The sequence below is a fragment of the Bactrocera tryoni genome, chromosome 4 (genome assembly GCF_016617805.1).
Source record: "Bactrocera tryoni isolate S06 chromosome 4, CSIRO_BtryS06_freeze2, whole genome shotgun sequence".
NCBI lineage: Eukaryota > Metazoa > Arthropoda > Insecta > Diptera > Tephritidae > Bactrocera > Bactrocera tryoni.
In genome coordinates this window covers 21,513,667-21,541,530 of record NC_052502.1, presented here as the reverse complement: position 1 = coordinate 21,541,530, position 27,864 = coordinate 21,513,667, and the positions used below count along the sequence as shown (strand labels likewise).

The window sequence follows — 27,864 nt, the reverse complement described above, 5'->3', positions numbered from 1 at the left end:
TATTGACATTTATTTTATTCTCTTTTCACTAATGAATATGTCAGCTCGGTAGGTACATTCAAGCAAAGGCTTAATAATTACTTCTGGAGTAATATAGATTTAAAAGTTTTAATTTGGTGCTCATTATATTTTTTTGATGTTTTTATCTGAATAAAAATATTATATTAATTTTCCTTATCGTTTAGAAGTAGAATAAGAATTTCAGTACGTATGTGATTTGAAACTGAAAAAATACTGTGCTCCGTGAATGTGCACTTATTCCTCGTATGTGGCATCGCTTTGCTGCTATTTGTGCAACCGTGCTAGTTTATTTACAAGCAGCTGTTTTGTGAATTTAGTGCATAATTTATTTTGTCGGCATTTTATTTAAAGAAATAAATTAAAAGAAATATCAGGTACGTACGAATAGTATATACACTATTTAATTATTTTTTGGAAATCTCTGGAACCGTAGCGTATTTGATATTTACTTACCTAGTGCATTAAGGCGGTTCTATACTCCGCATTGTTCATAACATAGTTGAATCTACTTAACTCCTGAGTGGAATCTCAGAAAGGATTCCTTAGGCTATCTTTTTCACCAGCACTTAGTAAGAGAAGTGAAAAAAGTGTTTATTTATCATATGTCTACTGATCCAAATTTTATATGCCAACGACATTGTAAACCTTTGTCTAATAAATTGTAAAAACGAAAATATAATATCTGCTTTAAACTAAGAATTTCTACAACCACTCTCTGCAGGAATATACCTACATTTGATATTATAATTCTCAACATGAATGTTATGACAAATGTGAAGAATGTACTTAAGCTCAGTGCAACTGATTTAAAAGGTGGCAAGAAATCATGGCATGATATGTATAAGGATTCAGCATGGATATTTGTTGGTGGTTTGCCTTACACCTTAACAGAAGGCGATATAATCTGTGTTTTTTCACAGTATGGCGAAATTGTTAATATTAATTTGATAAGGGATAAAAGTAGTGGAAAGTCAAAAGGTTTTTGCTTTATCTGTTACGAAGACCAACGTTCCACTATCTTGGCAGTTGATAATTTAAATGGTATTAAACTACTTGGGCGTACAATACGCGTGGATCACGTGGCCGATTATAAACCACCAAAGGAGAATGAGAAAATGGACGAGGAGACACTTAGATTGTGTATAGAGGGTTGTGCACCAAAAGCAGTGGTGCAAAAAAAGGAACGATAATAAATAATGTAATAATTAAACAAATTTAGTTGTTTATAATGAAAAGTATTATAAGTATGCGGGTTGTCGCACTAAAATATGCCTAAATATAACCTTGGTCACATTGCTAGTTTGCTTACTTTCTTTTGCTGCTTGACTGTCCAAATGGCAAAAAATAATATAATCAAATCTTAATTGAAAGTTTATGATTTTTTTTTTTATTTTAAATTCATGTTTTATTTTATTTTATTTTATAAAAATGCTTACTTCCAATTATAAATTAGACATTTTCAGACTTCCTTGAAGTAAAATTTTGTTACATTAATTAAACAAAAAAAAAAAAAATGGTTTATCACAACGTTTCTAGAAATAAATGATTCTAACGTGCCATTACTGGGCAGACGAATAATATAGTAGTATTAATTATACTTTTTACACAAAACATTTGGAGAAATTTTTTAATATTTATGTATGTAAGTATATATGTATGTATGTAAGTTGGTTAGCGATAGTCGTATTAAAAATAAACTGCAAACTTTTTTACAAATTTATTATTTCCATTAAAACCGAAGTAGTTAAGTGTAAAGCGGAGAGATCTGTCCAAAATATAAGATATGCCTATCTATGGATTTTACGGTGTTTTTTAATTCCTGTGAAAACGAAAGAACAGAATTAGTATGATTTGTTGTAATTGTAATTGCCATTGAAAATTACGCCACATACTTGCATTACAATGTCGGCCGTAAAAGCCACGATCGCATTTACATGTTTTATTCGCCGTACAGACGCCGTGCTTGCAAGGACGCCTACAGGTTGAGCGTTGTATGCGCTCTATTTCGCAATGGTTGCCCAGCAAACCGCTTGGACAGCGACAAATATTGGGGCCTATGCAGCGACCGCCATTTTTACAAGGAATCACACATTTGGCTAGACAATTTGAAAAAGAACACATACACATGTAATTAAAAGTAATAGAAAATTTGTGTGTTTATACTTACAAAATTCGCAGTGCAGCCCATAGTAACCTTTTGAACATTGGCATTTATCCTTTTGTATGCATTTGCCACCATTCAAGCATTTTTCAGAGCAGATGCCTAAATATAACAACAATTTGATAAAAATTAATGCGGTTGAATTACCTATTTGCAAAAATTAAACTTTAGTAAGTAATATAGTTGGCAGATATAAAAAATCTAAGTTTGATGCCGTAATATAAAAAAAAAAATCGTATAATTCAATTCTTCATGCTTAATATGCATAATCAGAAAATTTTTATGCCTTAACTGTTAGAGAATATACAGAGCAGATCATATTTCAATTGTTTGCCAGACAGTCGGCTCGATTTAACCGGAACGGATCCGTATTTATATAACCGTTTAGGAATTGCTAACAGAAATGGAATGATAATGCTAATAAAAAACTATTTTTAAAAGGTTTAACGGCTGAAGGCCTCGTAGCCAGTGCTGCGTTTATGTATTTATATAATAAAACTCTTTTTGTTATATGAATTATTATAAATAAATAAAATAAATAAATAAATAAAAGGTTTAAACATAAAAATAGTAATAATCACACTCATAAAAGTTTGAATTCTACTTTTCTGTTGCTTTCACTTTGCATAGTATCTTTTAGGCGCGTTAGTACACCAATAACGGTTTCATATATGACATTTCATACATTCAACGAACTTCACTATAATTAAAAATGTTTGAGTGGTAACTATTTTTTTTTGTTTTTCTTTCATTTTTTCTTTTCTCATTCACTCAGTATTTAAGCATGTTGCGCCTCTCGAATATATCAAACAACAGTTGGCGCCTCATACAATGCCGACCGATACTGCAACAGTCCAAACAAAAGGTGGCGACAGAGCATGGAAGCCAACAAAAACCTGAAACCACTACGACGCTACGAAAGCGGCCTACTCAACTAACAGATGAGATCATACGTGTTGATCATGCTGGTGAATTGGGTGCCGATCGTATTTATGCCGGACAAATGGCGGTTTTGGGTAAGGGACCGATGGGCAAGACTATTGCGCACATGTGGGAACAGGAGAAGGAGCATCGTAGAAAATTCGAAAAACTCATACAAGAGCACAGAGTGCGACCCACCGTTATGGTGCCGATATGGAATGTAGCTGGGTTTATGTTGGGAGCGGGTAAGCGGTGCATAGAAAATAGCCGAATTGCTACTATTTTCGATTATAAATAATTTTAAGCGTTTCGTTGCCTTAGGCACTGCATTGCTGGGTGAGAAAGCTGCCATGGCATGCACTGTTGCTGTGGAAACAGTCATCGTGGAGCATTACAATGAACAATTGCGACAAATTATGGCGTCCCCTAAGCCGGATAAGGTGATTGAACGTATTTTTGGCAACAAAAATTTGTGTATATTTTTTTTATTTTTACTATGCACTTTCAGGAACTCTTGGATACAATAACAAAGTTCCGTGATGAGGAACAAGAGCACCATGATACGGGTATTGACTGCGGCGCTGAACAGGCACCTTTTTATAAAGCAATTACGGAAGTTATCAAAATCGGCTGCAAGACAGCTATTGCTATTTCGAAACGTATTTAAAAAAATAAAATGTAGTATTTGTTTGCTACATATTTATATGTATGTAAATATTTGTATTGTATAAAAGCAGTTTTTAAATAAAATTATTATTACGCATAAATATACGCGCACTTACCTCCTTCGCAGTATGTACCCTGATATCCGTCGGAGCAGGTGCAGACTGATGGTGCTGTGCAATTACCGCCATTTAAACATTGTGGAAAACAAAATGCCGTTTGACAATATTGACCCGTATAGCCGGCTTTGCATTGGCAAATTTTATTATGATTACAAAAACCATTATCGCCACATTTCAAATTACACTCCGGGTCCGGACCTTAAATTATTTAATTTAAAAGTAAAAGCACAAAACATCAAACAAAATATTACTACTTAAATGTACGTTTGTGCTTTTATATAAATGTAGGCTTACTAAAAGCATTGGCAAATAAGCAACAACAGTTGTATTGGATATATGAAAAATATGCATAAACAAAAGCTGTTTAGCGCCGCATTTAGACGTCTCAAGCATTCTACAAATCTCAACAAGCAGTGCTTAATGTATATTTATATATGTATGTATGTATGTATAGTATGTGTGATAACTTTAGGCATTCGTTTATATTTAGTAATTAATAAGCGTAGCGTTAAACAGTCAGGGTAATGCAATAAAAACGCCAGCCAGTAATGTGTTTGTGTTTTAACCGCAGTGGGAATGTGAGGTACTATTTTTTCGACATTTAGCAATATAATACAAAACTATATTGCACGAAAGATTTACGCTTAAGCGCTCTTATACTTCTAATTATAAATTTTTACTCTCGGAACAGTTAAATGAATGTTTTGTTAGCGGTCGTTTATAAATATTTTAAACCCCCTAATAGGTACACTCTACCCACAACATCAATATCATCTGACAGTGAAGGAAAGAGGGGGAAATCTGAGATAATTTCTAATGGGTCCGTAGTTCTCATAAGGACCCGGTACTCTGCAATAATTTTTTGCAGATTTGTCATCTGGTGAAATTTGACAATTTCGCAAACTGAATTGTAAAAACAGTTTTTTTTTAGATTGCTACAACATTTTTTTCTTGTACGTGTAAAGTTTGCTCACCATTTATCAATTAGTTTGCGTCCGGCAGCATTTTGTTTACGATTCGAAAAATTTGTTTGGTAATTTTCACTATGGAAAAAAAATTTAACACCGAGCTTACTTGAATTTTTGTGTTCTCAATGGAATCATGACTATAGAACCATTAAAAATGTTGCAGAATGTTATCGACAGTCAACTTTATCACGAATACAAGTATTTGATTAGCACAAAGCAATCAGTGAAGTCATCGAAAAATTTTCATAGATGGACTTTTCGTCCATTCACCTGCATCGTGTTGACCAAACAGTAGCAGAACACCTCAATATCTGTTATGGTTCGGTTCAAGCTTTTTGGTTAATGTTTTGGGTACGAAGCGTTTCAATGAGAGACTCTTACCTAAAGACCAGAAATTTTTGCAAAAACGACGTCGAGTAGAGGTTACAAAAGCGATGCTTGACAACGATAAGGATCCTACATTTTTGACCAGACGTGGATTTATGAATATGACTTTGAAACAGTCTAATAAACTAGCGAAATTCCAAATAAAAGTTTTAACCGAAAAACCCAAATTCGCTGAAAGCCGTCTCAGCCGAGTCTTATAACAAGTGTACCAAGAATTGGATTAGGCGTTTGTTTGCTTGTATTGGCTGATGAGTTTATTTTGAAGGCGATAATAAAGATTTGTATTGAAATACGTGAAAAAGTATTTTTTTGTTAAATTTAATGAGATGTTTTGAACAACTTAATGGCCTTTAATGAACTCGGGAAAGTTGAAATACTTAAAAGTAATATTTTTTTGGTTCGGGTCAAATTTGATCAGATGCCTTGCATGATCTAATGACGTGAAGCGAATTAGGTAGACTTAAAATTAACTAGCGAGAACGACTTATTTGAGCTATTTATAGATATAATAAAAAAATTACTAAGTCGGTTGAACATGAGAATCTTCCGAGCATCCGGTTTACGTTAAAAAGTACATAACGGTAAGGTTATGTTTTGCAGACTTATCGATCTATTTGAGTCTCCTTAAATGCTTATGGCTCACAAGAGTATTTAATGTTCGGATCCTTAGAAAGTAAACTTTTCCTTACTGTTTTGTTTCAAAAAGGACAAGTCCCTAGAGTTGCCCTCGACCCTATTGAAAAAAGTGACTATTCTCAGAACAAATTTTACTTTTTTTGAGGGTTCTAGGCTGACCTAACTCCGAAAGATCGATAATTAAGCCGAAATGAAAAAAGTTGACACTAAATAAAAGTACAAAGTTATGGACTACCTTTCGACTTATAAAACAATGTTTAGTAATTTCAATATTCCCACTGAGGTTATCGGAAAAATAAATTTCGAAAGAAGTATGTATATTAGAAGCCAATGTTTTTTTATAGTTTGTATGTATGTATTTTTGTAAAGGAAGCATTTCTTTTTATACACTACCTTGCGAAGATGTTAGTGTAGAGATGGAAGCGTTACCTCTGTGTGCGCATTCCTTTTTGAAATTCAAACGTATCGGCGTGCCAGGCAACAGCTTCTCTCGACGATTCTGTATGGACAAACCGATTGTGAACATAGCCGTCCCTGAGTTATTGTGGACGCACGGCATGAAAATACTAAAATCTGTAAGTAAAATACAAATATAAATTGATTGTAGTGTATTTTCAGTGTTATATTGGAAAATATTCGTTTTTTACCACTACACAATTTTATTTTTCGAAAATATTTTACTCGCCATTGAAATCGGTTCAATTGGCCAGAATATGGGTGAATACATTAAAGAAGATAGTAGTCCAGTCAGTTAAGCTTAAATTAGGTAAGAATCTCGGTAGGATATACCTGCCATATGTAGGTTTTGAGACAACTTTAGGGTGTCAATATACAAGTATTTACAGACATACATATAAATGGGTATATCGAATTCCGAGGTGAACTTACTATAATGACTGGACTATAGATACAATAATGAATCGGCTACGATCGGGTCGACGTGGAATGTCTAGGGAACCTGTTCTTTATACTCGTTTATATTCATAGAACACCTTTTGTGCCGCTTAAAGTGTGAAATTTTGAAAAAAATTATCTTTATTTTTTCACATTTAGATAGTTTCGGTTTTCAGAGCTCGGGAAGAAATTTTTTCCTAAAAACCAGACCGATTGACTTAAAATAGCCAGATTTACTCATTTTCTTGGTTATATTTGTCAGGTAACGATTTTTTATAATAATTTCGATTTTTGAAGTTTTGAACGTAAATTTTTTCACAAAAAAAACTACTTGTTTTGGGAACCGCCATTTTCTCAAAATGTTGACTATTCTTTCGATCATTATCCGTTTTTTTTGGTTTCTGAGATTTGAGATAATTTAAGCAGACAAATCTAAAAACCGCTAGACAACTAAAAACAGAGGTTCTCCTGGATTAAGGGATTACTTCATTTCATGGATTAAGGTTTTTATTGTCTTATTAAATTCTACAACACATCTAGAATATTGTCCTAAATTTTAAAGTTGATCCGAGTAATAGTTTCGTAGATACAGCCTTGAGAACTTGTGCGTTCGAGGCTGGATAGGCTATAGCGCCGTCTTTAAACACGCTTTTCTCGAAACTGTGTTTTTAAGTCGGTTGGCAAGATTTCTCGAGAAATACTCAACCGATCTTCATGAAATTTTAAACACGTCTTTGAGATACAATTTTCAAAAATTTGGAAGGATTTTTTCGGTTATTATTTGAAAAAAAAATAATGTCGCGAAATTTTCCCTAAAATATAAATTTTTTTGTAAAAATGTTTGCCAAAAATCCAATTTTCAGTTTTTTTCCGTCGATTAAGTTCTAACTTTAGCTTTTAACTAAAACACGTATTTTTCCACTTCGTGTAAGGAGTTATCCTGCCGCTGGCGCATCTTTTTTCCGAGGCGCTACCGGAAATGGCATTGCAATGGGCGAGTTTAAAATATTTTTTTCAAAAAATTTCAGAATTTCTTTGTAATACACTATTTACTTTGTAACAATAAAAAATTCGAATAAAAGCTTAAATTTTAAAATTCAGAAAATAATTGCTGAAAAAAAAAACAATTTTTTTATCAAGGAAAACTATGTAACCCCTAAATATGTACGTACATTTTGAGCTAAAAGAATTAAATTCATTTTTAGTTAATATATGAAATACATAATTACTGATTACCTTTCTCTTCCGCCGGTACGCGTCCTTTCTTCGCAATTGAAAGCTTGGGATCCTTCAAAACATTGTGATCTAGCGAGATCAAACGATCGAAGTGATAGAAATATTTTCTGCTGCCCGATTTCCACGTGAAATTCACGTAGTTCACTTCGGCGGGTATAATCAAGAATTTGTAGACATTGATTTCAGGTAAATTAAACACATGACCATTTTCAATGGCATAGATGCGACCATGCGAACCGAATCCTTGTGGAAAGAAAAGTGCTTTAATCTTGAAAATCAGATCGGTTTTTTTATGGAAACAAATACACGTTTGGGGGAGTCCCTGCCATACTGCGCTTGTGGAGTGTGGCGGAGATTCCCCCTTAGCAATACATTACCACTTAGCATATTCAGCTGCTGTTCATTGATCCACAATGACAGCTTATTGTCATGCTGACGATGCTTTTTGCGATGCGCCTGTTGGTGTCCATTGCCCAGATTGCCGCCGGCACCACCACCACCACCCTCATCTTCTGAACTCCTAAGCTCATGATCGGCATCGTTGGCGTGCGCTTGTTGCCTTTTGCATTCGCTCAAACTGCTCCAGCAAAATAGCAGCATCAGCGATATTAGATAGAACCACTTGATTGCTGACATCTGTGTATGGTAAAACATTTTTCTCTGCAATGACATTAATACTATATATGATGAGCAAGCAACTTTGTATCTTATATACCCGATTATGTACGAATACCTAACGTATATATGTTTGTATGTATATAGGCAGTGTTATAATGTTGCTGTGTGCATTATGCATACTGGGGCAATAGAAAAAACTATTTGCTATAAATGGCGAAACGACTGTTCCAGTCAATAACTGTTATTGTCAAGTGCTGTTATAAACATATGAAGTGGCTTTCCTGCGAAATACTTCTTTATCTTGTGGCTGTAATGAATTTTTTAGGATCTTTTCTTGGAATAAGTCGTTACTGGTAACCCGGAATGTCGGCTATAAAATGCTAAAGGACAGTGCGATTAGAAGTTTGATTAGTGCAAGCTGCAAAGTGGACGTTATACGTAATGATAAGTAAGAGGTCTATAATATGTTCAGTAGCATACAAATTTAATCTTCAGCGTTGCTAATTAAGATTGCAATAAAACAAAAATATAAGTCTGTAATAAAAATATATTTAACAAATAAATATTTTTCTTGGAAATTCATAGTTTTTTGTAGGAATTACGTCAACGTATATATTTAATATAGACTTTTAAATATGTTATAGGTTGGCTCAGCTTCACCTCCCATTTGCCCATTGCGCCTTGATGTCATCGAAACAATAAATATATTATATTAGCAACCTAAATGTCTTTTACGCCGACTCCGAATGTCTCATCTTTGGCTTATAATAAATCACTTTAAGAAAAAATTTCCCCTGTTTTGCCTTTTTATGTTTCCTTATTTTTATACCCTGTACAGGTTTTGCCACGAAGTTTGTAATACTCAGAAGAAATTGTCGGATACTTTATAAAGTATATCCATAATTGATCAGCTGTTTCAATTTAGCCATGACCGCTAATCTGCCCGTCCTTCTGTCTGTCTGTATAAAATTGGCTTAGATTATTATCCAAGGCAATGCTACAATCTCATCAGTTGTTGTCATCGTCCAGGCCTCTGCACCATATAGCAGGACGGGAAATATGAGTGACTTATAGAGTTTGGTTTACACAAGAACTGATGAGTCGGCGTTGCGAGTTTTCGAGAGAAAAGTTCTGCGGAAGATTTACGGTCCTTTGCGCGTTGGCCACGGCGAATATCGCATTTGATGGAACGATTAGCTGTATGAGATATATGATGACATTGACATAGTTCAGCGAATTAAAAGACAGCGGCTACGCTGGCTAGGTCATGTTGTCCGAATGGACGAAAACACTCCGCCGGGCGAAGCAGAGGAAGACCAGGACCTGGGTACACGACTGGCGCGCTGTTGTCTACGCCTATTAAGAAGAAGAAGTAGAACGCTACAATCTCCGAAAATGTTGCTTAGATCATGTTTGGTTAGAAAGAACTAGCAAAACGCTTTCCGTTGGCCGGAATATATTTATAACGGGTGAACCAAGTGCAGGTACTTTTTTCAATAGCCTTTTTTTGACAGATAACGTGTGAGTTGTGTCAAGCTGTCATGTTATATTTATTCATCCATTTCATTTTGAGACCGAGCATTCATTATTGTATAATCTTCGACCGATTAGATCACGTCCAGAACGCGGTGAAGAAAATATAGCAGCTGGAGCTACGTATGGAACAACTTGGCGTATTTTACATCCAGATCTTAAATTGTAAGTGTACAAAATATAGCTTGTGCAAGAACTGAAGCCGCGAGCTTCGCTCTATGTGGCCTTGAAAATTTCCAAGAAGATTTAACGTTTTCGAACCAAATTTTGTTAAGCAATGAGGCCCATTTCAGGCTCAATGGGTATATAAACAAGCAAAATTACCGCATTTGGGACGAAGACCTGAAGAGATTCAAGAGCTGCCGTTTTACCCAGAAAAACAACGGTTTGATGTGGTTTGTGAACCGGTGGAATCATCAGTCATATTTCATTATCAGTGGAAAAGCTCGTAAGAATCACCAAAAATTGGACTCAACGGCTGAATTATCTAAGACTAGACCGCGGAAAACATTTGAAAGATATAATCACCAAAAAGTAAATGCCAAATAATGATCCTCGAAAGATATGAAACATTCCTCATTAATTTTGAAGTTTTTGTGTGTTTTCTTCAAAAAGTAGGGAACCTCGAAATCGATCACCCCTTAGTTACTATAAGAAATGCATCTGTGAAGGGTATTATAGCTTTGACGTAGCCGAAGTTAAGGTCTTTGTATCAATGTGGCTATAACTAAGTTATTTTGTCCTAGCTCCTCATAGACATGATGGATTTGAATAATCTTTATTTCAGGGACCTACCCTGCTATGTTCGCCGACAATAAACGAAACGATACACTGAACTTTCTCTTGAACAGATATTTTTGATCTGTAAAATGCAAACCCTTTAGTAGGTGGCAAAAGACAACCTACATGCTACACTATACAAGTAGTCTGAAAAGATTGTGGACATTCATATAAGATCGAAGGCGCTGAAAATCGCACTCCTACACGCCAGTCAGCATGCGTACAGAGCATGCACATCCACTTGAGTCTTACTGAGGGGCTTGAGCCCCTAACACTCGGTGGCAGGAAGTTAGAGGGGTCTCAACCTTACGGTGGAGTAGGTTTGTGAATTTAACACTCTCCAAAGCCACCAAGACACTCGTGATATGCATACGCCTAGCCGGCAGATCCCAGGGCTGCAAGCCAGATATCATAAGATGGCTGAATGCCATGATCATAAGACCTATTGTCACTTATGGAGCGGTCTTCGGTAGGCCTTCAACTATCGAAGCTGCAAAGGCTCGCCTGTGTCTGCGCTTCAGAAGCAATGCGCACTTGCCCCACCGCAGCACTTGAAGTCATGCTGGAGCTCACATCGTTGCATCTAGTGATCAAACAGGAAACGAAACATACCATGTTGCTAATTGCATTGCGGGACCACATAGCAAACGCCTTTGAAGCAGAAGTGGTTGTGGTTTAAGATCCTGTGTTGACCCAAGCTAAATAAAATCAATAAGCTTTAATATTTCGATTTGAAATACGAGTAGATTTCTTTCAAGAAAAATTGGATTCTTCGATTTTATAGTTATAAGAAGGCTGTATTTGAGAATTTTACCCCAGGAGGCTCGGGTAATACTTAAATATTGAGTAACGAAGTGAGTGACATCAAAATCCAGACAAGCGCATCAATGCCTCGAATGACAGAAAAACTAGTTTGAAACTAGTCAAAACTTTCTTACACAATAGTAAGCGAATATTAGAATGAGTTGACCTGTAACTAAAAATTTCAAAACATCGAAAGTGGATTTTTCCTAAACCTGAATTCATAAACTATGGTGAAAATTTATTAGAAGTTTTCCGGGTACGTATTGAGTATAAAGAAACCGAAAATCTGGTCCAATTCATTCGAGAATCGGAGCTAAGCCAAGTAAACAAACAAATAATAACAACAAAAATATCCCATTAATTCTCAAGCAAGTTGAAAAGCAACGAGCATAACTGCTCGCAGCGATCTTCGAAGTGTAATAAAGAAGTCTACGCTGCTTAAGGCGTTTGGTGGACTTTTTGAATGAAAGAAACCAACAGAGGCAAGTCTGGGAACGGCAAGCAATTAAAATTAATTATGCTTGTGTAGTGAAGTTGGGTTGGACGTGATTATTATTTTGTAGAATCGTGAAGATCACAATGCTCATTGATGGGCATGGGTGTTGACAAGCGACTAATTTACTTTTTAATAGCCAAGTGTAATTAAGGAGTAATTAAAATGAAGTTATCGCCGGAAGTAAGTGCATACTTAATTTGTAAGTGTGCTACTCGTAGGATCTATGGAATTCGATATGACGAGAATGAATATTAAAGCGTATTTGAGTGTTGGATAATGTAAGAGCACTTTTGATGAAGTGGTTTAATTCGCATTTTCGAAATTGTAAATGATTATCAGGATAAAACCCGGTGTTTTTAGGAACTCAATATTTAAGGGGTTAAGCTAGTCTAGAGCTTAACTTTGACAACTTAATTTAATATGAATAGACTGCATAAAAAAGTTTATACAATCTGATCAAATTTGATCCGGACTGACAAAAAACTATATTTTTAAGTATTATAATACAAATATCGACTATTGTCTACAAAATGTGCTGAGCCAATACACGCATGTCAACTTAATCTAATTTACTGTCGAATTTACTGGGAAAACCTGAACCATGAATTTGTTCTTCCTGGACAAACCGTCAACGCCAAGTTTTACGTGTGAGTCCTCAATAGATTGACGCAGGGTCAATCGGGTCCGACAAGACAGCGCAGCCGATTGGAAGTTGCACCACGACAACGCCCCGGCTCACACCGCCTTTTTTGTGAACAGCTGCCTAACCAAGGCCGGCATACCAACGCTTCCGTAGCCGCCCTACAGCCCAGATGTGGCCACCGGACTTTTTTGTTTTCTTGCCTGAAAAGGCCGATGAAAGGCAAGTGTTTAGAAATGACAGAGAGGATACAAGCAGAATGCCTTTCACGACGCCTTCAGTGATTGGAAAGCACGCTGGCAGCGCTGTATCGATGCAGAAAGAGCCTATTTTGAAAATTAGTAAAGAATTGTGACAATTGGTTCAATAAATTTATTTAAATTGATTCAGTCCTATTACTTTCCGGACAAACCCTGTATTGGTAAGTATATTTGTCATGCATTTGTTTTTTGACCTCTATTCGAACTCGTTTCCACCAAAGATGGTTTGAGTCTGTCCGTAATAAATTAGAATGCCCAAAACGCTTCTGCAACAATTTCAACGATTCCACAACCGCAATTACATTGGAAACACAAATTTGAAGAAAGCTTTTTATGCAATTCTTGCATGGAAAAAATCCCCAAAGAAACCTTCGGCGTCGTAAACTAATTGATATAAGTATGTAGACTAAACTTCGCACGAACATAAACAAGGAATCTAGGAATAATTTTTTATCGATTCGGTTTTCTACTGGCCTAACCCCATTGGACTCATAAAACAGGGAAATTGTTAAAAAATTATGGAGAGTGGAACTTCAGTTTTTGAAACTGTGGTTACTCAGTTCAATATTAGATTCGAACGGTTGCTTTGAGAACGATTTCGAATTTGTTTGAACGATTTCAATATTGATGCATTCCCTTGGTCTATGCTACCAATTGACAAAATGGATCTGAAGTTATAGACCTACCTTCCACCATCCTTCTATACACAAATGAATACACTTTGAATCAAGGAAAACGTTAGATTTCCAAACACAAAATAAACAATTTCAAGTTATTAAATGCGAAGTCCAATATTTAAAGTAACTTGCAGCAGGCATTAGAGGCGATATCAGAAAGCACTAATTTCATATTCTTCGATTACAGTTCAATAATAGATGAGATCGGTATTACTTCACAGCTTCGCAATTTGATTTCATTAAGTGCCTTTGACCAAAAATATCAAATACTTATATTTATACGCGTTAGATTAAATTGAAAAAAAAAACACACACACACACATTTTTATTACACATGTAATCATAATGCACGGTAAGTAATCAGCTACCCGAACCGGCACATTCAATATTCCATTAATTATCACTTAACCACTCCGACATCAACACCTGTAGGCGGCACAAATGCAACCAGCGCGCTCGCACCACAATATAACAGATGCACAATATCTGCTCAACGTAAACGGCAACGACACAATCATCGGACACTAACTTCCAGCAAACAATTTGTTAGCTCTTTACGATTATTGCCTTTCTCACACCTTATTACTAAGTGAGCCAGCTCACTGCTCCATTTGCCTGACGCTTGACTGCTGTGCAATGTGGACAGACAATTGACGATGTTGACGATACGGCCAAGACGACCAAGCCGACCAAGCCGACGACGACAACGGCAACCAGTGGACCTGCACTTTTAACAATACAAGTGGCAAGAGAGCCACTGCAACAACAGCAATGCATTAGCGCATAAAAGAAGAAAACCAAAGTCAAAGTTACAACAGCAGGACAGAAAATGGCAACAACGTCGTCAACAAAAAGGCTCAACGAGCAAATTGAGGCAACGCTTAAATGGACAAACACCTCAATAAACACCAAGGCGTCGAACAGCGGGCAGTTCGAACCGAAACGACAACATATTGAGGAACCAAAAAAAAAAAATAATAATAACAACAAAAAATGCAGCAAAAAAGTGTTTCAAACGCATCTGGTATATATAGTATGTAGTACATATATATATGTGCGTATGTATGTGTAAGTGAGAAATTTATAAAGTATAAAGAGGCGAACGGACGTCTGGGTAGTGCTGAACAGGCAGCTGGACAACTGAAAGGGTCCAATATACACGGACATATGTGTGTGTGCTCATATTTGGCAAGGTTTAATGCAATGTTATATCGGTATGCCTACATTTATGGGAACTACTAAGTAGCAGCAGAAAGGTTGTGCAACTGCGCTAATAATCTCGGTCTCATGCAAAAGCAGCAACGAAAGTAACACGCTGCGTTGGCAAAGAAGACAATGTTTCAGTAGAAAAGATATACTCAAGCTTTTTTAATTTCACTTTGGAATAGACTAATACGTAGGTGTTCAGTTGATGAGCGCAAGGTGTTCCGATGCAAGATTTGCTGGATTTGATATATGCTGGGTTTTATACCCTGAACTGGGTATATTAAGTTTGTCACGAAGTTTGTAACACCCAGAAGGAAGCGTCGCAATTGTTTAATTCTTCTTGAATAAGTTCGCTTTCCATTTGCAGAAAGGTTTCATGGCGAAAACTGGATATTAGAACAGGGTAAGGCAGAGACTAAATATGTTTTAAGGTACGCGATATATTCATTTCAGGAATCGAAAACCTCCCCTTTTTGGTTGTGGGCAGCTATGAGTTCGAACTTGAATCTAATTAAGGGAGGATCTTCTAGGGCATCATGTCTGCAAAGGGCGTTATACAAAAATGAGGATTAGGAAGAAACACAACATGCTTTAAGTTAATTAAGCGGTTTGGAGGTTTCCCCAGGGCTTGACTGGATCAACTTCTAAACTAGGATAAGTATATTTTAAGAATTTCCGGTATACTTTAGAGTGTACTAGTTGAGACCTTATTCGCATTAAAGTCATGCAATGAGTTAAAATTGTCACTCTTCGATTACCGTCTCTCTCTCTCACTCGTCTCTTCATTACCGTCGTTGCTAGCTTACGACAAGTTTTCTAATCTTCAGATATAATTGATTCTTGATATTTATTGATGTCGGAAATCCATTTAAATTCTAAGAATTCGAGAAAACTACTTCTTTTGCTCCATTTAAGAAAATTCTTGATGATTCCTACTAACCAAAAGGATCTTTCTTTGTACAAACTGAAGAAAATGTTTCGCAAACTAAAATCTAACATTTAGGTAGATCTTTTCCTGAGAAAATTCTATCCTAAGGATGATAAAATATGTATTAAGTCTAAGTTAATCTGAAAACCGCTACATTTGCCGAACGCCACAATGTTGTCAACTACAACTATCTCGCTTGCCACTTAGTAACAAAAAGAGTTATACAGAAATAAGTTTGTATACCGTATACACATAGCTAGAAATATACCCATTACAGCACATATTACTTATTAATATTACAAAACGAAAAATTGGCATCCATATCTGACTTCAAATTCTTCCATCAAACTTTTAGCGTCTGCATTTGAACATAGGGGGGTTATGATCGATATCGACACCTTAAAAACCCCTCAAACTTCGCAATCAATATGCATATTGTTGCTGTAATGGGTATAAATATGCTGGTATATAGGTTTCTATATAATATATGAAATTGCATATGACAATCAACGAAAATTCAAGCGATGGTAGCAAGAATTGTGCCGCATCGACTATCGATCTCATCAGGTGAACGAAGTGTTGAAGAAGAGGTAACACGATAAGTGCACGGTTTGACAAGCCATTAACAAAAACAAAAAATAACAAAAGAAATAATACTTGAAATCATCAGCAACAACGTAAACAGAGAGGACGGAATGAACATGATTTATAAGAACGTATCACCAACAACAACAGCAACAATCACTATTATTATTGCTACGAAGGCGCGAATGACGGCCACGACACAGTAAGTGGAAACACCAAATGAGACCGATTCACAGTGGATCGATTGACATACATACTTGTTTAAATATTTAAAATAATTGCAATTAACTTTCTTCGCTGTAAAAGTTGTCCACACCCGACACGTCGGTTGTTGCTAAGTATAATGAAAAAAGATATCACAAGATCTTTTTAAAGATCCCATAATTTTAAAAACGCTTTAAGAGCTGAGAGACCGTGACGCTGAGTAATCCAAATCAATTTCTATATTTAAGGTGTTACATGGGTTAACGGGTTTCAAAAAATCTAATTTTTGATTGTCCTATTAACACAACGCCTCTAAAATATTCTCCTAAATTTACAAGTTGATCCGAGTAATAGTTTCGGAGATACAACTTTGAGAACTTGTGCGCTCGAGTCTAGCTAGGCTAAGTGCTCCGTCTTTAAACGCGTTTTTCTCGAAACTGTATTTTCGAAGTCGGTTGGCAAGATTTCTCGAGAACTATTCAACCGATCTTCATGCAATTTTACACAGGTCTTTGAGATAGAATTAATAAAGACGTGGGCTAAGGATTTTTTTCAATTAAAACTATTTGAAAAAAAATCCGCGAAATTTTCAGTTTTTTGTAAAAATATCAGCCAAAAATCCAATTTCAGTTTTTTCCCTTTGTCCAAGTTCTAAGTTAAGGTTTTAATTAAAACTTGTATTTTTTCACCCTTAAGCTTACGCCGACAGTCAGCAATCAGGTGAACCCCATCAGTGTGGGTTTAAGATCGTGGAATCGACTATGCTATACAGATGTTTAACGCATATTCTTCCAATTCTGAACACTGTAATTTGTGGCAACAAACCGGCTAAAACTGCTTATCAAAACAGCGCAACAATATCAACATAAGAGGCCGGCAAAAAGAGCAATAAACAGCAACAACATCACTAACGCTCTTGCTGGTGCTACTACAAGGTATAAATATAACGACATACAAACATGTGTACCTATGTGCATATAAACATATACACGTGGGTATGCCTGTGAATGCAGAGTCAACATAACTCCTTAATTTAAACGTTGAAGAGTGTGGCGAGGTGAGCACGTATTTAACTACTTAAAAAATTAACGCGCCACTGACTTTTGCCGTCTTTGCTGTTCATTTCATTGTTTTTTATCGTGTTATTGCTTCTGCATACATACATATGTATATGCCACTATATATATCAACTCATATATTTTTTTATGTTTTTTCTACGTCTTTTAGTGGGTAGCTTCTGTAGATTGCTATCACCGTATGGTATAGTAACTTCCTTCGAATTTCCGCACCAACCGTGTCTGCACACCTGCAGCTGCTAAAAGTAGCCAACCGGTAACTTACAGACGAGCAATGCTCATTCCTTTCCCCTATAGTAAAATAGATTGTTTCGAGAGTCAAGTGAACAAAATTTTTTGTATTTAATCCACTAGTCCATTATTTTCTTGAGAGGGCGATTGTCAAGCATTTCATAAGCAATTGCTAATGTGACGTCTGTAAATTGCTGATAAAGTCAAATTTAATGAGAAGCAGTTCGCATGGTTAAGAAATAACCTGGTTTCAAAGACGTTTTCACCAAAAGTCATAATAGACTTTCAAGGCGAAGGGATCATATTTTGAATGAATGAGATTACAACTCAAATACCACACAAACCTCTTAGCACATCAGCCGTAAATTTTTACTTAAGATTTGTTGAGCAATGTAATCGGCGATTTATTCTGAAAAAACTTGAACACAAGTATATCATGGTGAGGAAGATTTTCTACTTAAAGTTTTTTCAAATCAAAACCAAAAAAATCATTATTATTGGGTAGTCGAAAAAGTCTTTTCGTATTATAATGAACTTTAATGAAACAAATATGTACTATTTTGGTCGATCAATTTCTGCCATTTTTCCGCTAGAGACATTATTCCATCTGTGTAAAACTTTTCTTGTTTCTCGGCGAAAAACTGCGGCAAGTAATTTTCACAAGCTTCTCTTGAAGCCAACTTTACACCATTAAGAGAGTTCTGCATTGCCGAAACAAATAGTAGTCCGATGGTGCAAGGTTAGGGCTATATGGTGGATGCATCAAAACTTCCCAGCCAAGCTCTCTCAGTTTTTGCCGAGTCATCAAAGATGTGTGTGGTCCAGCGTTGTCCTGATGGAAGTCGAAGCCCTTTTAGTTCATCAGTTCTAGCCGTTTTTTTCGATTGCTTGCTTCAATCTCATCAGTTGTTGACAGTAAAATGTAGAATCGTTCGATCAGGCTGGAGCAGCTCGTGGCGGATGATTCCTTTCCATTCCCGCCAATCACTCAGCATTTGTTGAGCTTCACCCCACTTGGACCATGACCACGCTTGGACCATGATCTTTTTCGCACATTATTGTAGCGTTTGATCCACTTTTTGTCTCCTGTTACTATTCGCTTCAGAAGTGGTTCGACTTCATTTCTTTTCAGCAAAAAATCACAGATGTTAATTCGGTCCATTAAAACTTTCATAGACATTTCATGTGGTACCCAAACAAAGAGCTTTTTTCGTAGCCAGCCTTTTTTAAATGGTTCAAAACCGTTTGATGATGAAAGTTAAGGTCCTTAGCGATGTCATGGCTGCTTATGCGACGGTCCTGGTCAATATTTTTCATAATTTCATCGAATTTTTCAACGATAGGTCGACCGTTGTGAGGTGCATCTTACACATCGAAATTTCCGGAACGGAAGCGAGCGAACCATTGTTGTGCTACACGAACTAATACAGTATTGACTCCGTAAACTTCACAAATTTCATTGGTGGCGTACGTGGCATTCTTCGCCTTCTATACAAAAATTTTAAAACATAATATTTTATAACATAACTTTTTTTTTCAACTTGCCCAAATTTAAATTTTTTTGTTGAATGAAGCTCACCTTTCCGCCACTATATATGTATATGGTATGACACAATGTGATTGGTTGCACTGGAGATACACGACTGCAACGATATATATTTACAAAATACGAAAAGACTTTTTCGACTATCCAATATTATAGATGAATGCAGGTAACGATCAAATAACTTGTAAAAATTTTGAGTTTGGCAATAAGGCGGATTCCAAACACAAAAAAAAACGACTTTTTGAATTTCGAAAGTGGATATAACCGCATAGGAGCCTCATTTTAGGCTCGATATCTGAACAAGAGATCATTTGATATTTTCCGCCTATATCTCAAAGATAATTTTCAATAAATTTGTTTTTGGCCTTTTCTGGATGCTGAACACAGAATTAACGAGGTGGTAGTTATGAACTCAATCTACTCAGAGACGAACGATAGTAATAAATGTCAACTAAGACGTAATCGCTTCCATTTACTGTTACGCTTTCACCCATTTTCCATCACTTTGCACACATCGTAGAACTAGTCTCTTTTTAGCCAAAACTAACAACTCCAATGCATGGCTGCAATATATCGATGTGTGTATGAAAGAAATGAGGCACAAATAAATTACGGAAAATGCGATCAGCGTCAAAAAGCCGGTTAACTGGAGGCAGTGAGACGCCCAACAAGCCAAATGACCGTTGCCAACAGCTAACAGCCGCATATCCACCCTGCACAGCTAGCCGAGCAAGCGATAAGCGAAAGCCGTTTAGCTTAGCCAGTTAGTCTGTGGGATTTAAAAGTGTGTTGTTTTTGTCTTTTCCGTATTATTTTTTTAGTGTTTTGTTTTGTTGTTGTTTTTTTTTCTTCTGGTTCTAAAGATATTACAGGTATTCTCGTTCAATGTCCAACTGTTTGTCGGTCGTCTCAACTGTTCATTTGCTTGACCATCTACGAGCGTTTGTCTGTATGTTACACCTCACTTTTTCACTTTTTTCTTTGCTCCTGAAAGTGTTCACATGCTGCACCAAAAACAACAACAGCAACATTATAAAGCAAAAGAAAAACAAATCACACCCTTGCACACATGCATACACACAGGCGTTTAGGCGTACAAGTACATCACCGCTGGAGAAGGAGGTGTCGACTGATGCTGTTGCTGATGTGTACAAATGAGCAGAATGTGACAAAAGCATTTCAAGGGCCAAGGAATGAGTTAATAAAACATCTATTTGAGCGTGGGAATGGTCACTTCCTCTTTATTGTATGTATGTGTGTGTGCGTATTGCAAGTACGTATGTGTGATTGTTTGTTTTTATGCTATGAGAATGCAATATTACATGGACATGCTGAGTAAGACATCAATTCGTAGTATTAATTGTTTTTTTGTTATATCGAAGTTCATTAGCGTGTGTATAGGTAAAGTAGGAGAGAAGAGAGGGAGTTCAATAAAGCTGTCCTAATATCAATAAGTAAGAAAGGTCATAATTAAAACGTGTAAGTACCATACATCTAAATCTAAACAGAACAACAGCTGATCGCTTCTAATTTGAAGGATAAAAGCAGCCCTTCCATTTGCTAACTGGGTTTAAGTGCAGCGGACCAAAATTTGCTTGTGGCACTCGGAATTTATTAATTCGGAAGTATTCAAGTTTGGAAGCATATAGCGGATAATGATTTCAAATTTTACTACTTGAAACTTTTTAAGCTTTTGTTATCAAGTGAAGCTAGCCAGATATGTAGTGTTCAGTGAAGAAGAGAGAACGGAGATCGGGAACAATTCCTCCCACGCTCGTAGTTCGCAGAGGAACCCGATTCTCCGCAACAATGTTTTGCTGACTTTTTCTCCAACAAAATTTACAACAAACATAACCGAGTCCAAGATTTCTCTCCACGGTCCTGTGTTTACTACTTTGAGCAAAAAATAGTAATTTGAGTGACTTTGGAACCAATCGAGCTTTCACTTTTAGGTGCAAATGATCTTACGAAATGATTTTCACAGATCCTTCCGATATTCAAACGATGCCAGTAAGATCTCTGACTGTTAATCGTCGATTCTCAAGCACCAATTCCTTTTTTTATTGGCGTGTTGATTATCGTCCTGTTTGGTTGATGGACGTGGTTCATCGTCAACGCGATCTCGACTCTCTTTGCATAATTTGTACCAATTAAAAACACTTGCTTGCAACAAAAAATTATCATCGAAGGCCTTTTCCAACATTCTGAACGTTTCCGCATCAAAATTTTCATTCCGCACACATAATTTAATGGAACTTCTTTCTTGAATAATTTCACTCATCGCGAAAATCGCCGAATGCCCTTTATATACTTCAGAAAGGGAAGTGTATACTAAACACTAATGATTATTTTGATGTGATATTTGGCACCGACGTCATTGACAGTCAAACCAACCTTGAAAATGGGTTCAACGAATGGGTTTTCACGTGAAATTACTATAGTTAAAGTGAGATTTGCGTAAGCTTGCAGAATAGTAATTCTTTAATAAGTGTAGAGATAAATTAGACGGAAGTCAAACAGTTCGCAATAGGAATCTTTAATTTTTGGAATCATCACGCATGCCTTATAGTATAATAGATTTTGAAATTTTTTAATGCGGAAACCAAAGGTCAAATCCTAATTTTGAAATCATCGAAATAAAAGCTAAGAAGTTTAAAAGTCTAACGTGCTCTTGAATTTCAATTTTTAAATTTATATATGACCAAAATACGATCGGACTGAGAGCGAACCCCATTTTTTATTCGCTCGCTGTCGAATCCCGAAAATTTACGATACACTAAATGACTAATAATTATAAATATTAATAATACGACCCTAGAAATACCTAGGTCGCTTTGAAAAAATCTCCCTTATGAAATGCAATAAAACAGCTGTTTTCTGGAGCAGCAATTAGCCGCCGAACAGCAGCTGCTTCCAATAAAATAATTTTTATATTTCTCTGAATTCTTTAAAGACGTTTGTTTGAAATTTTTGTTATTTGTTAACATATAACATAATCAGTTTGCTTGCTACACCGTCCGATTATTTTTTCATCAAAAATATTTCTTTAGTAAGTATGTATGTACATACATACTTTTCACTCACATTTTTGATGCAAGACTACATATTTGCGGGCACTCGATGAGTGGAAGGTTTGAATACTTCTCTAAATTATACATATATTAATACAAATAAATCTACAATTTACAGCGTGTAAGAAACCAATTCAATTATGATGCCAGTCTCCACGTTGGACTGTTCTTCTAAAAATAGTCAAATCGTTTAATAACAGCGACCATATATCGAAATTGTGCCAAATTTTTTAAACTGAGATAACAAGAGTGAACAATTTAGATAAGTGCTAAGGTCTTTCACACCAAGTAGTACAGAAACTGGAGTATGCGTATGGCCCACCCAACCTTGGCTGAATACTTGACAAATTTAAATTGGCACGTCTTGTTCTGATGACGCAGTTTGAATTTTGTATAGAACCACTTCAACTTCTCATATTATATCATATTGACTTTCATCAACTTATTTTATTTTACCGAAGATAACCTAAACATCACTCAACCTAAGATCTAGCACACAATGTCTAACGCCCTTCCGATTAATTTAATGCCGTTAACGTCGGCCAGGATCTTTTACATACATATATATATATAACGTTCCCTTTTTTCTATTAGTTGAATAAGAAATTTTATTGTTCAGTGGAAATTGCTTTCTTCACAATTATGTTCATAGCAATATTTGTTTTAAGTTAATTATCCCGTGTTGTTGTATTTTGAAATTCAAATTCTCAGAAGCATATTTCAGATTCGCAAATAAATTTATAATTAGGTTTTCGCAAATCTTTTAATATTATTTCCTGGAAATTATTTCGAATTTTAGCGTCATAGGTATATATGTACATATATGTATGTGTATATTGATATACATTTCCTTTTGCAAAAACTGATTGCACTGTACAATTGGTATTGGACCAAACTAATTTTTTTCGAGAGATTGAGTCATAGGTTAACAAGTTATTTCTCCATTTCCCGAAGTTAGACACCAAGCTTTCGAAGTTCGTCAGTATATTGGAAATATCATTAATAATTAGAGTATGTTAGTTATTAAGAAAATAAATATGTATGTATATTGGAAATATCACCCACGATTTCTTTCTATTTCAAGGGTGTATAGCTTAGATATATGAGAGATGCTACAAGCAAGATGCAACTTTAAGAGGGTAATCTACTCTAGAATTTTGAAAAATTCGATCGTTATATATTTGTTCAGTTGTTATATATTTAAAGTTTAGACCATTAAGAACATATCCTCCAAAGGATTTTTAAAAAATTAAAATTATTTTAAGAGCTGCAGTTACTTTAGTAACTAGTACCGGTTCGGACGTATCGAATTTTTTAAACGCGTTTTTCTCGAAACTTCTTTTTTCCACACGGTACCGGCGTTATCTCAAGTTCTATACAACCGATTTACTTGAAATTTTGTGTGAACCTTCATTATATAATCCTTTATCGTTCCTACCAGCAACGTGTCAAATTTTTTTTTTAATATTTTAAAAAAATTCAGGAATTTCCCAAAAAAAAAGCGTAAAAAATGATTTTTATTTTCAGGCAGTCGCCATTTCTCAAAAAAAAATTTTTCATGTTCCCTGAAATAGGGACTATAACAGCATCCTTACTGATTAAGAATTTCTTTTGATTTTTTTTTCAGACCACCAGGAGAGTCAGGATCAATGTCACCAGGATGCGCCATTTTTTTACACCTGTCTCTAATCTAATTATTTTAATTTTTAATATTTTATTGTAAATTTTTTTCCTGTATTCTTAAGATATCAATAAAACACTATAAAAAATGGATAGTAAAAATATTAATTGCCTTTTTTTTACGACACTTTAAAAATTACATGAAATTCATGCTTCTAGAGTAGAATACCCCCTTAATCTTTGAAAAAAAAAAAAGAAAACAATTAATAATTCAAATAATTTAGGGCAAATTTTTAAAATCGTCGTGAATATCACATTTGCAAACGTACATTCTTCCCAAAGAAGCTGCTCATTTGTCGGAGCTGTCAATATCCGAAAAATTTAGCATCGATCGAAATCTGCTCCTTAAATGGGGAAATACTTCGATTGAAAAGATATCTTCACGAAATTTGCCACAGATTATTGCCTAAAGTAACGCAAAAGTCTTCGAAGAAATTGATCAGAATGGACGACTGTAGCATATGGATGTCATTCAAACTGACTGATCAAGATAATTATCTCTTTATACCTTGAAGGCAAATATTTCGATTTTTGAAGCTAATTTTGAAAAAATGATAAATTCTTACTTATGACTAAAACTATCAAAAAAAACTTGGTTTGGTCCACAAAAATCGATAAGGACTCATAAAAATATAGCTCTCAAAATTGTCATAAAAACACGCACTTGTGCGACAAAGGCATATACATACATACATTAGAGCGGGACGATTTACAGTGGCCCAAAAAACGGAAAAAATTTCTTATGCGGGAAATATGCTACAGTTTATTTTGAACAACTTTGTCTAAAAGACTATGGTCTAAAACCGGTTTCGAGCCAACGATTTTAAGGTGAACTTTTTTAGGGATTATAAAAATTTGTACTTTAGTTTTTTAGATATCCAAATGACAGTTTTTTAGATAATCGGAATGAGTTAATACGTAGGTGAATTTTTATATTCTATTGATCATTTATCGGCATCAGCCAGACAACTATAACACATATGTACCAAACGACTGATTGTTTAGATTTTTTAAACTTCGCCATAAAAATCGCTGGCTCGAAACCAGCTTTAGACGCATAGTCTCTTAAGGGGCGAGCCTGCTTTAGAGGCTTCAAAAAATCGGTTTTTTTGAGGATTTTTTTGAAAAGGAAAGAAATAAGTGATTAAAGCAAAATTTCTAGGGTTTATAGTTATATATTTAAACATCATTCACAAATTTTTTGGGTACGAAATCTTTTATATTCTGCCTTTGGGAAGTATTTGCCCGATGTATCTCGCATGTGCATTTGTCGGACGGCGGACAGGATGCAGGTTGCAATTTCTATTGGAAACAAGAAATTCAAAGAGATTCATATATTTTAATAATTTATCTTCTAGTTAAACTAAAAACATTCCGGAAAAAATGTAAAATTTGAGAATTGTTTTAAAAATTGAAAAAAGTGGTTTTTAACCAAAAAAAATTTACTTTATGTTGTTTAAAAATATGTTCAAACTTGACTTTTCATAGTTTTTTTTTTAGTTTAAATAGAAGATAATTTATTGCCAAAGATAGCAAACTTTTCCCCAATTCCATAGGAAGTTTAGTTTTTTTCTATCCTCCTTTTAGACGCTCGGTCACTATTTTCCTTCTATGTAGCTTCGAAAATATTTCAAATTCCCATCTAAAACTTTGGGGACATATTCTTAGATTATTTTTAAAAAGATTTAAGCAAAAAAAATCGATTTTTTGAAGCTTCTAAATCAGGCTCCCCACTTAAGCAAAGTTCTTCAGTAAAACCGTAAAAAATTTCGGGCACACGCGATTTTATAGAAAAAAATCCAACCCGCTCTAATATAAATTTTGATTGAACTGCTAAACGTGCATACCATATATTCCAAATTAAAAATAAATATATCAATCAATAAACATACGCAAATATACATGCGCCCAGACGCACATAGCGATAACAGATGTGTAAGTGTATATGAAGTATGTAAGTATGTGGCTCAGCCGGTTTGTTGCCGCAAATTTTTACTGAATGTATAATTTTTTGCAAATTTGTTTTTTATGCAGTAATTGTCAACAACGGAGCCGCAAACTTTTACGAGCTTTTTATGACACTTGACCGTATGTTTATATGTTTGCATCTATATAAATATGTACATATGTACATACAATAAAGCCATTAATGATGTTAGTGGGTGCAAGTGTCGAACACATGCTTATATACATATGTACATACTTGTATATAAATTATTGTACTAACTGCTGTGTCTTCAGTAAAAATATACACAAAAAGTTCGAGTTGGAAATCAAACCTTAAGCGTACTGGCCCTTTATTTGCCACAAAGTTGTAAACACTGTCCACACTTAGTCAAAAGATAATTCATTTTATCTGTTGCTGATTTTTGTTTAATCATCGCCAATAACATTTCAATTAGTTTAGCAAATAAATATTTCAGCGTACACTGCGCACAGGTAAATTCAAAAATGTTTGCTCACACAACCCCATATATATGTAGTATATAGTAAGTGCATACATATACGCACACGCGGGCAATTATGCATATTTCGATACGTATGTATGTATGGGCATATATTTTTAAGACCTTCTCAGATTGGCAAGTAAATTGCTAAAATGGCCAACACCATGGCAGCGAAGACACTTTGTACACACTTCATACACCACAACAACAAAGCAAATAAAACGAGGAAAAAAGAGTTAAAAAGCCACATCAGGCCATCGAACGACCCAGCAACGCGCTATACCACTTCTTGCCACCGCCACACACTCCTGCCGCCACTCGATGCAGCAATGCGACACAACAACGCTACACCTTACTTGCTAATGATGCTCCTTAAGCAGAGCCTTTTATTGTTGCGATTTCGTTTTTGTTGTTTTTGTTTTTTGGCTTTCCAAGTAGAATTTCAACTAAACACCAAGTTCAATTTACCCGCTTCAAGTTTCGTACAGAAAGTTTGTTTTGTTTTGCTTTTCTTAGCCGCTTATCGGTCGGTCTCTGATCGGTCGATGCGTCGATGCGATCAAGTCACGTTCACGTTCACACCGTATCGCATTCAAGTTAATACTGACTGTGATGCGCGTGTACGAACTCGGCGACTGTCTGACTGGTGCTGTTGGTGGTTGTTTGTTGCGTCGTTGCGCCGTTGCTTGTTGCGCTGGTTCCTTTATCCAACTCGATTTGTTTGGAGGAAGTTTGCTTCGATGATCTCAGACGATCGATGATGTTCAAGCGGCAATATTACGCTGTAGGCTTTGTGTTGGTTTGAAGCGGTGGGAACGAAAGTGGTAGATGTTGTTGTTGGTTCGAAGATGATACCACAATTGTTGTGGTTTCTATGTATACCCTTCAAAACAAAAATGTTGTATCTTTATGAATAACTACGGAAAGTTCGTCTCGTTCCTAAGGGAGACAAGTGCATATATTTCATAGCAGGTGAAGAATTGGTACGAGAGTAGTAGTATGAGAGACGAATTTTACTTTACCAAGAACACAAACAATTCAGTGTAGGTCGTGAAAGTCGTCGTGCTGGCATC

General features: G+C 35.6%; 3 protein-coding genes across 7 annotated transcripts; 2 read left to right on the top strand and 1 right to left on the bottom strand.

Moving 5' to 3' along the window:
* Positions 1-317: 317 nt before the first annotated feature.
* On the top strand, positions 318-1,599 carry LOC120773348 (RNA-binding motif protein, X-linked 2). Its single transcript, XM_040102168.1, has 2 exons — positions 318-395; positions 743-1,599. The coding sequence occupies exon 2, from the start codon at positions 777-779 to the stop codon at positions 1,209-1,211; it is 435 nt and encodes a 144-aa protein (XP_039958102.1). The 5' UTR covers positions 318-395; positions 743-776; the 3' UTR covers positions 1,212-1,599.
* LOC120773347 (5-demethoxyubiquinone hydroxylase, mitochondrial) lies at positions 324-3,791 on the top strand. The gene is made up of 4 exons (XM_040102167.1): positions 324-395; positions 2,958-3,348; positions 3,425-3,543; positions 3,612-3,791. Exons 2-4 carry the CDS (start codon positions 2,967-2,969, stop codon positions 3,768-3,770), a joined length of 660 nt encoding a protein of 219 aa, XP_039958101.1. The 5' UTR covers positions 324-395; positions 2,958-2,966; the 3' UTR covers positions 3,771-3,791.
* LOC120773344 (protein shifted) lies at positions 1,750-27,391 on the bottom strand. Of its 5 annotated transcripts, none has more exons than XM_040102159.1 (8): positions 27,260-27,391; positions 8,387-8,669; positions 8,010-8,270; positions 6,273-6,452; positions 3,886-4,086; positions 2,189-2,284; positions 1,914-2,117; positions 1,750-1,840 (listed from the first exon to the last, which is right to left on the bottom strand). In XM_040102159.1, exons 2-8 carry the CDS (start codon positions 8,661-8,663, stop codon positions 1,809-1,811), a joined length of 1,251 nt encoding a protein of 416 aa, XP_039958093.1. In that variant the 5' UTR covers positions 8,664-8,669; positions 27,260-27,391; the 3' UTR covers positions 1,750-1,808. The 5 variants fall into 5 exon arrangements, with proteins under 5 accessions (XP_039958093.1, XP_039958098.1, XP_039958097.1 ...); XM_040102164.1 differs by having other exon boundaries at positions 6,309-6,452; XM_040102163.1 differs by having other exon boundaries at positions 8,010-8,252.
* Between the last annotated feature and the right edge of the window lie 473 nt (positions 27,392-27,864).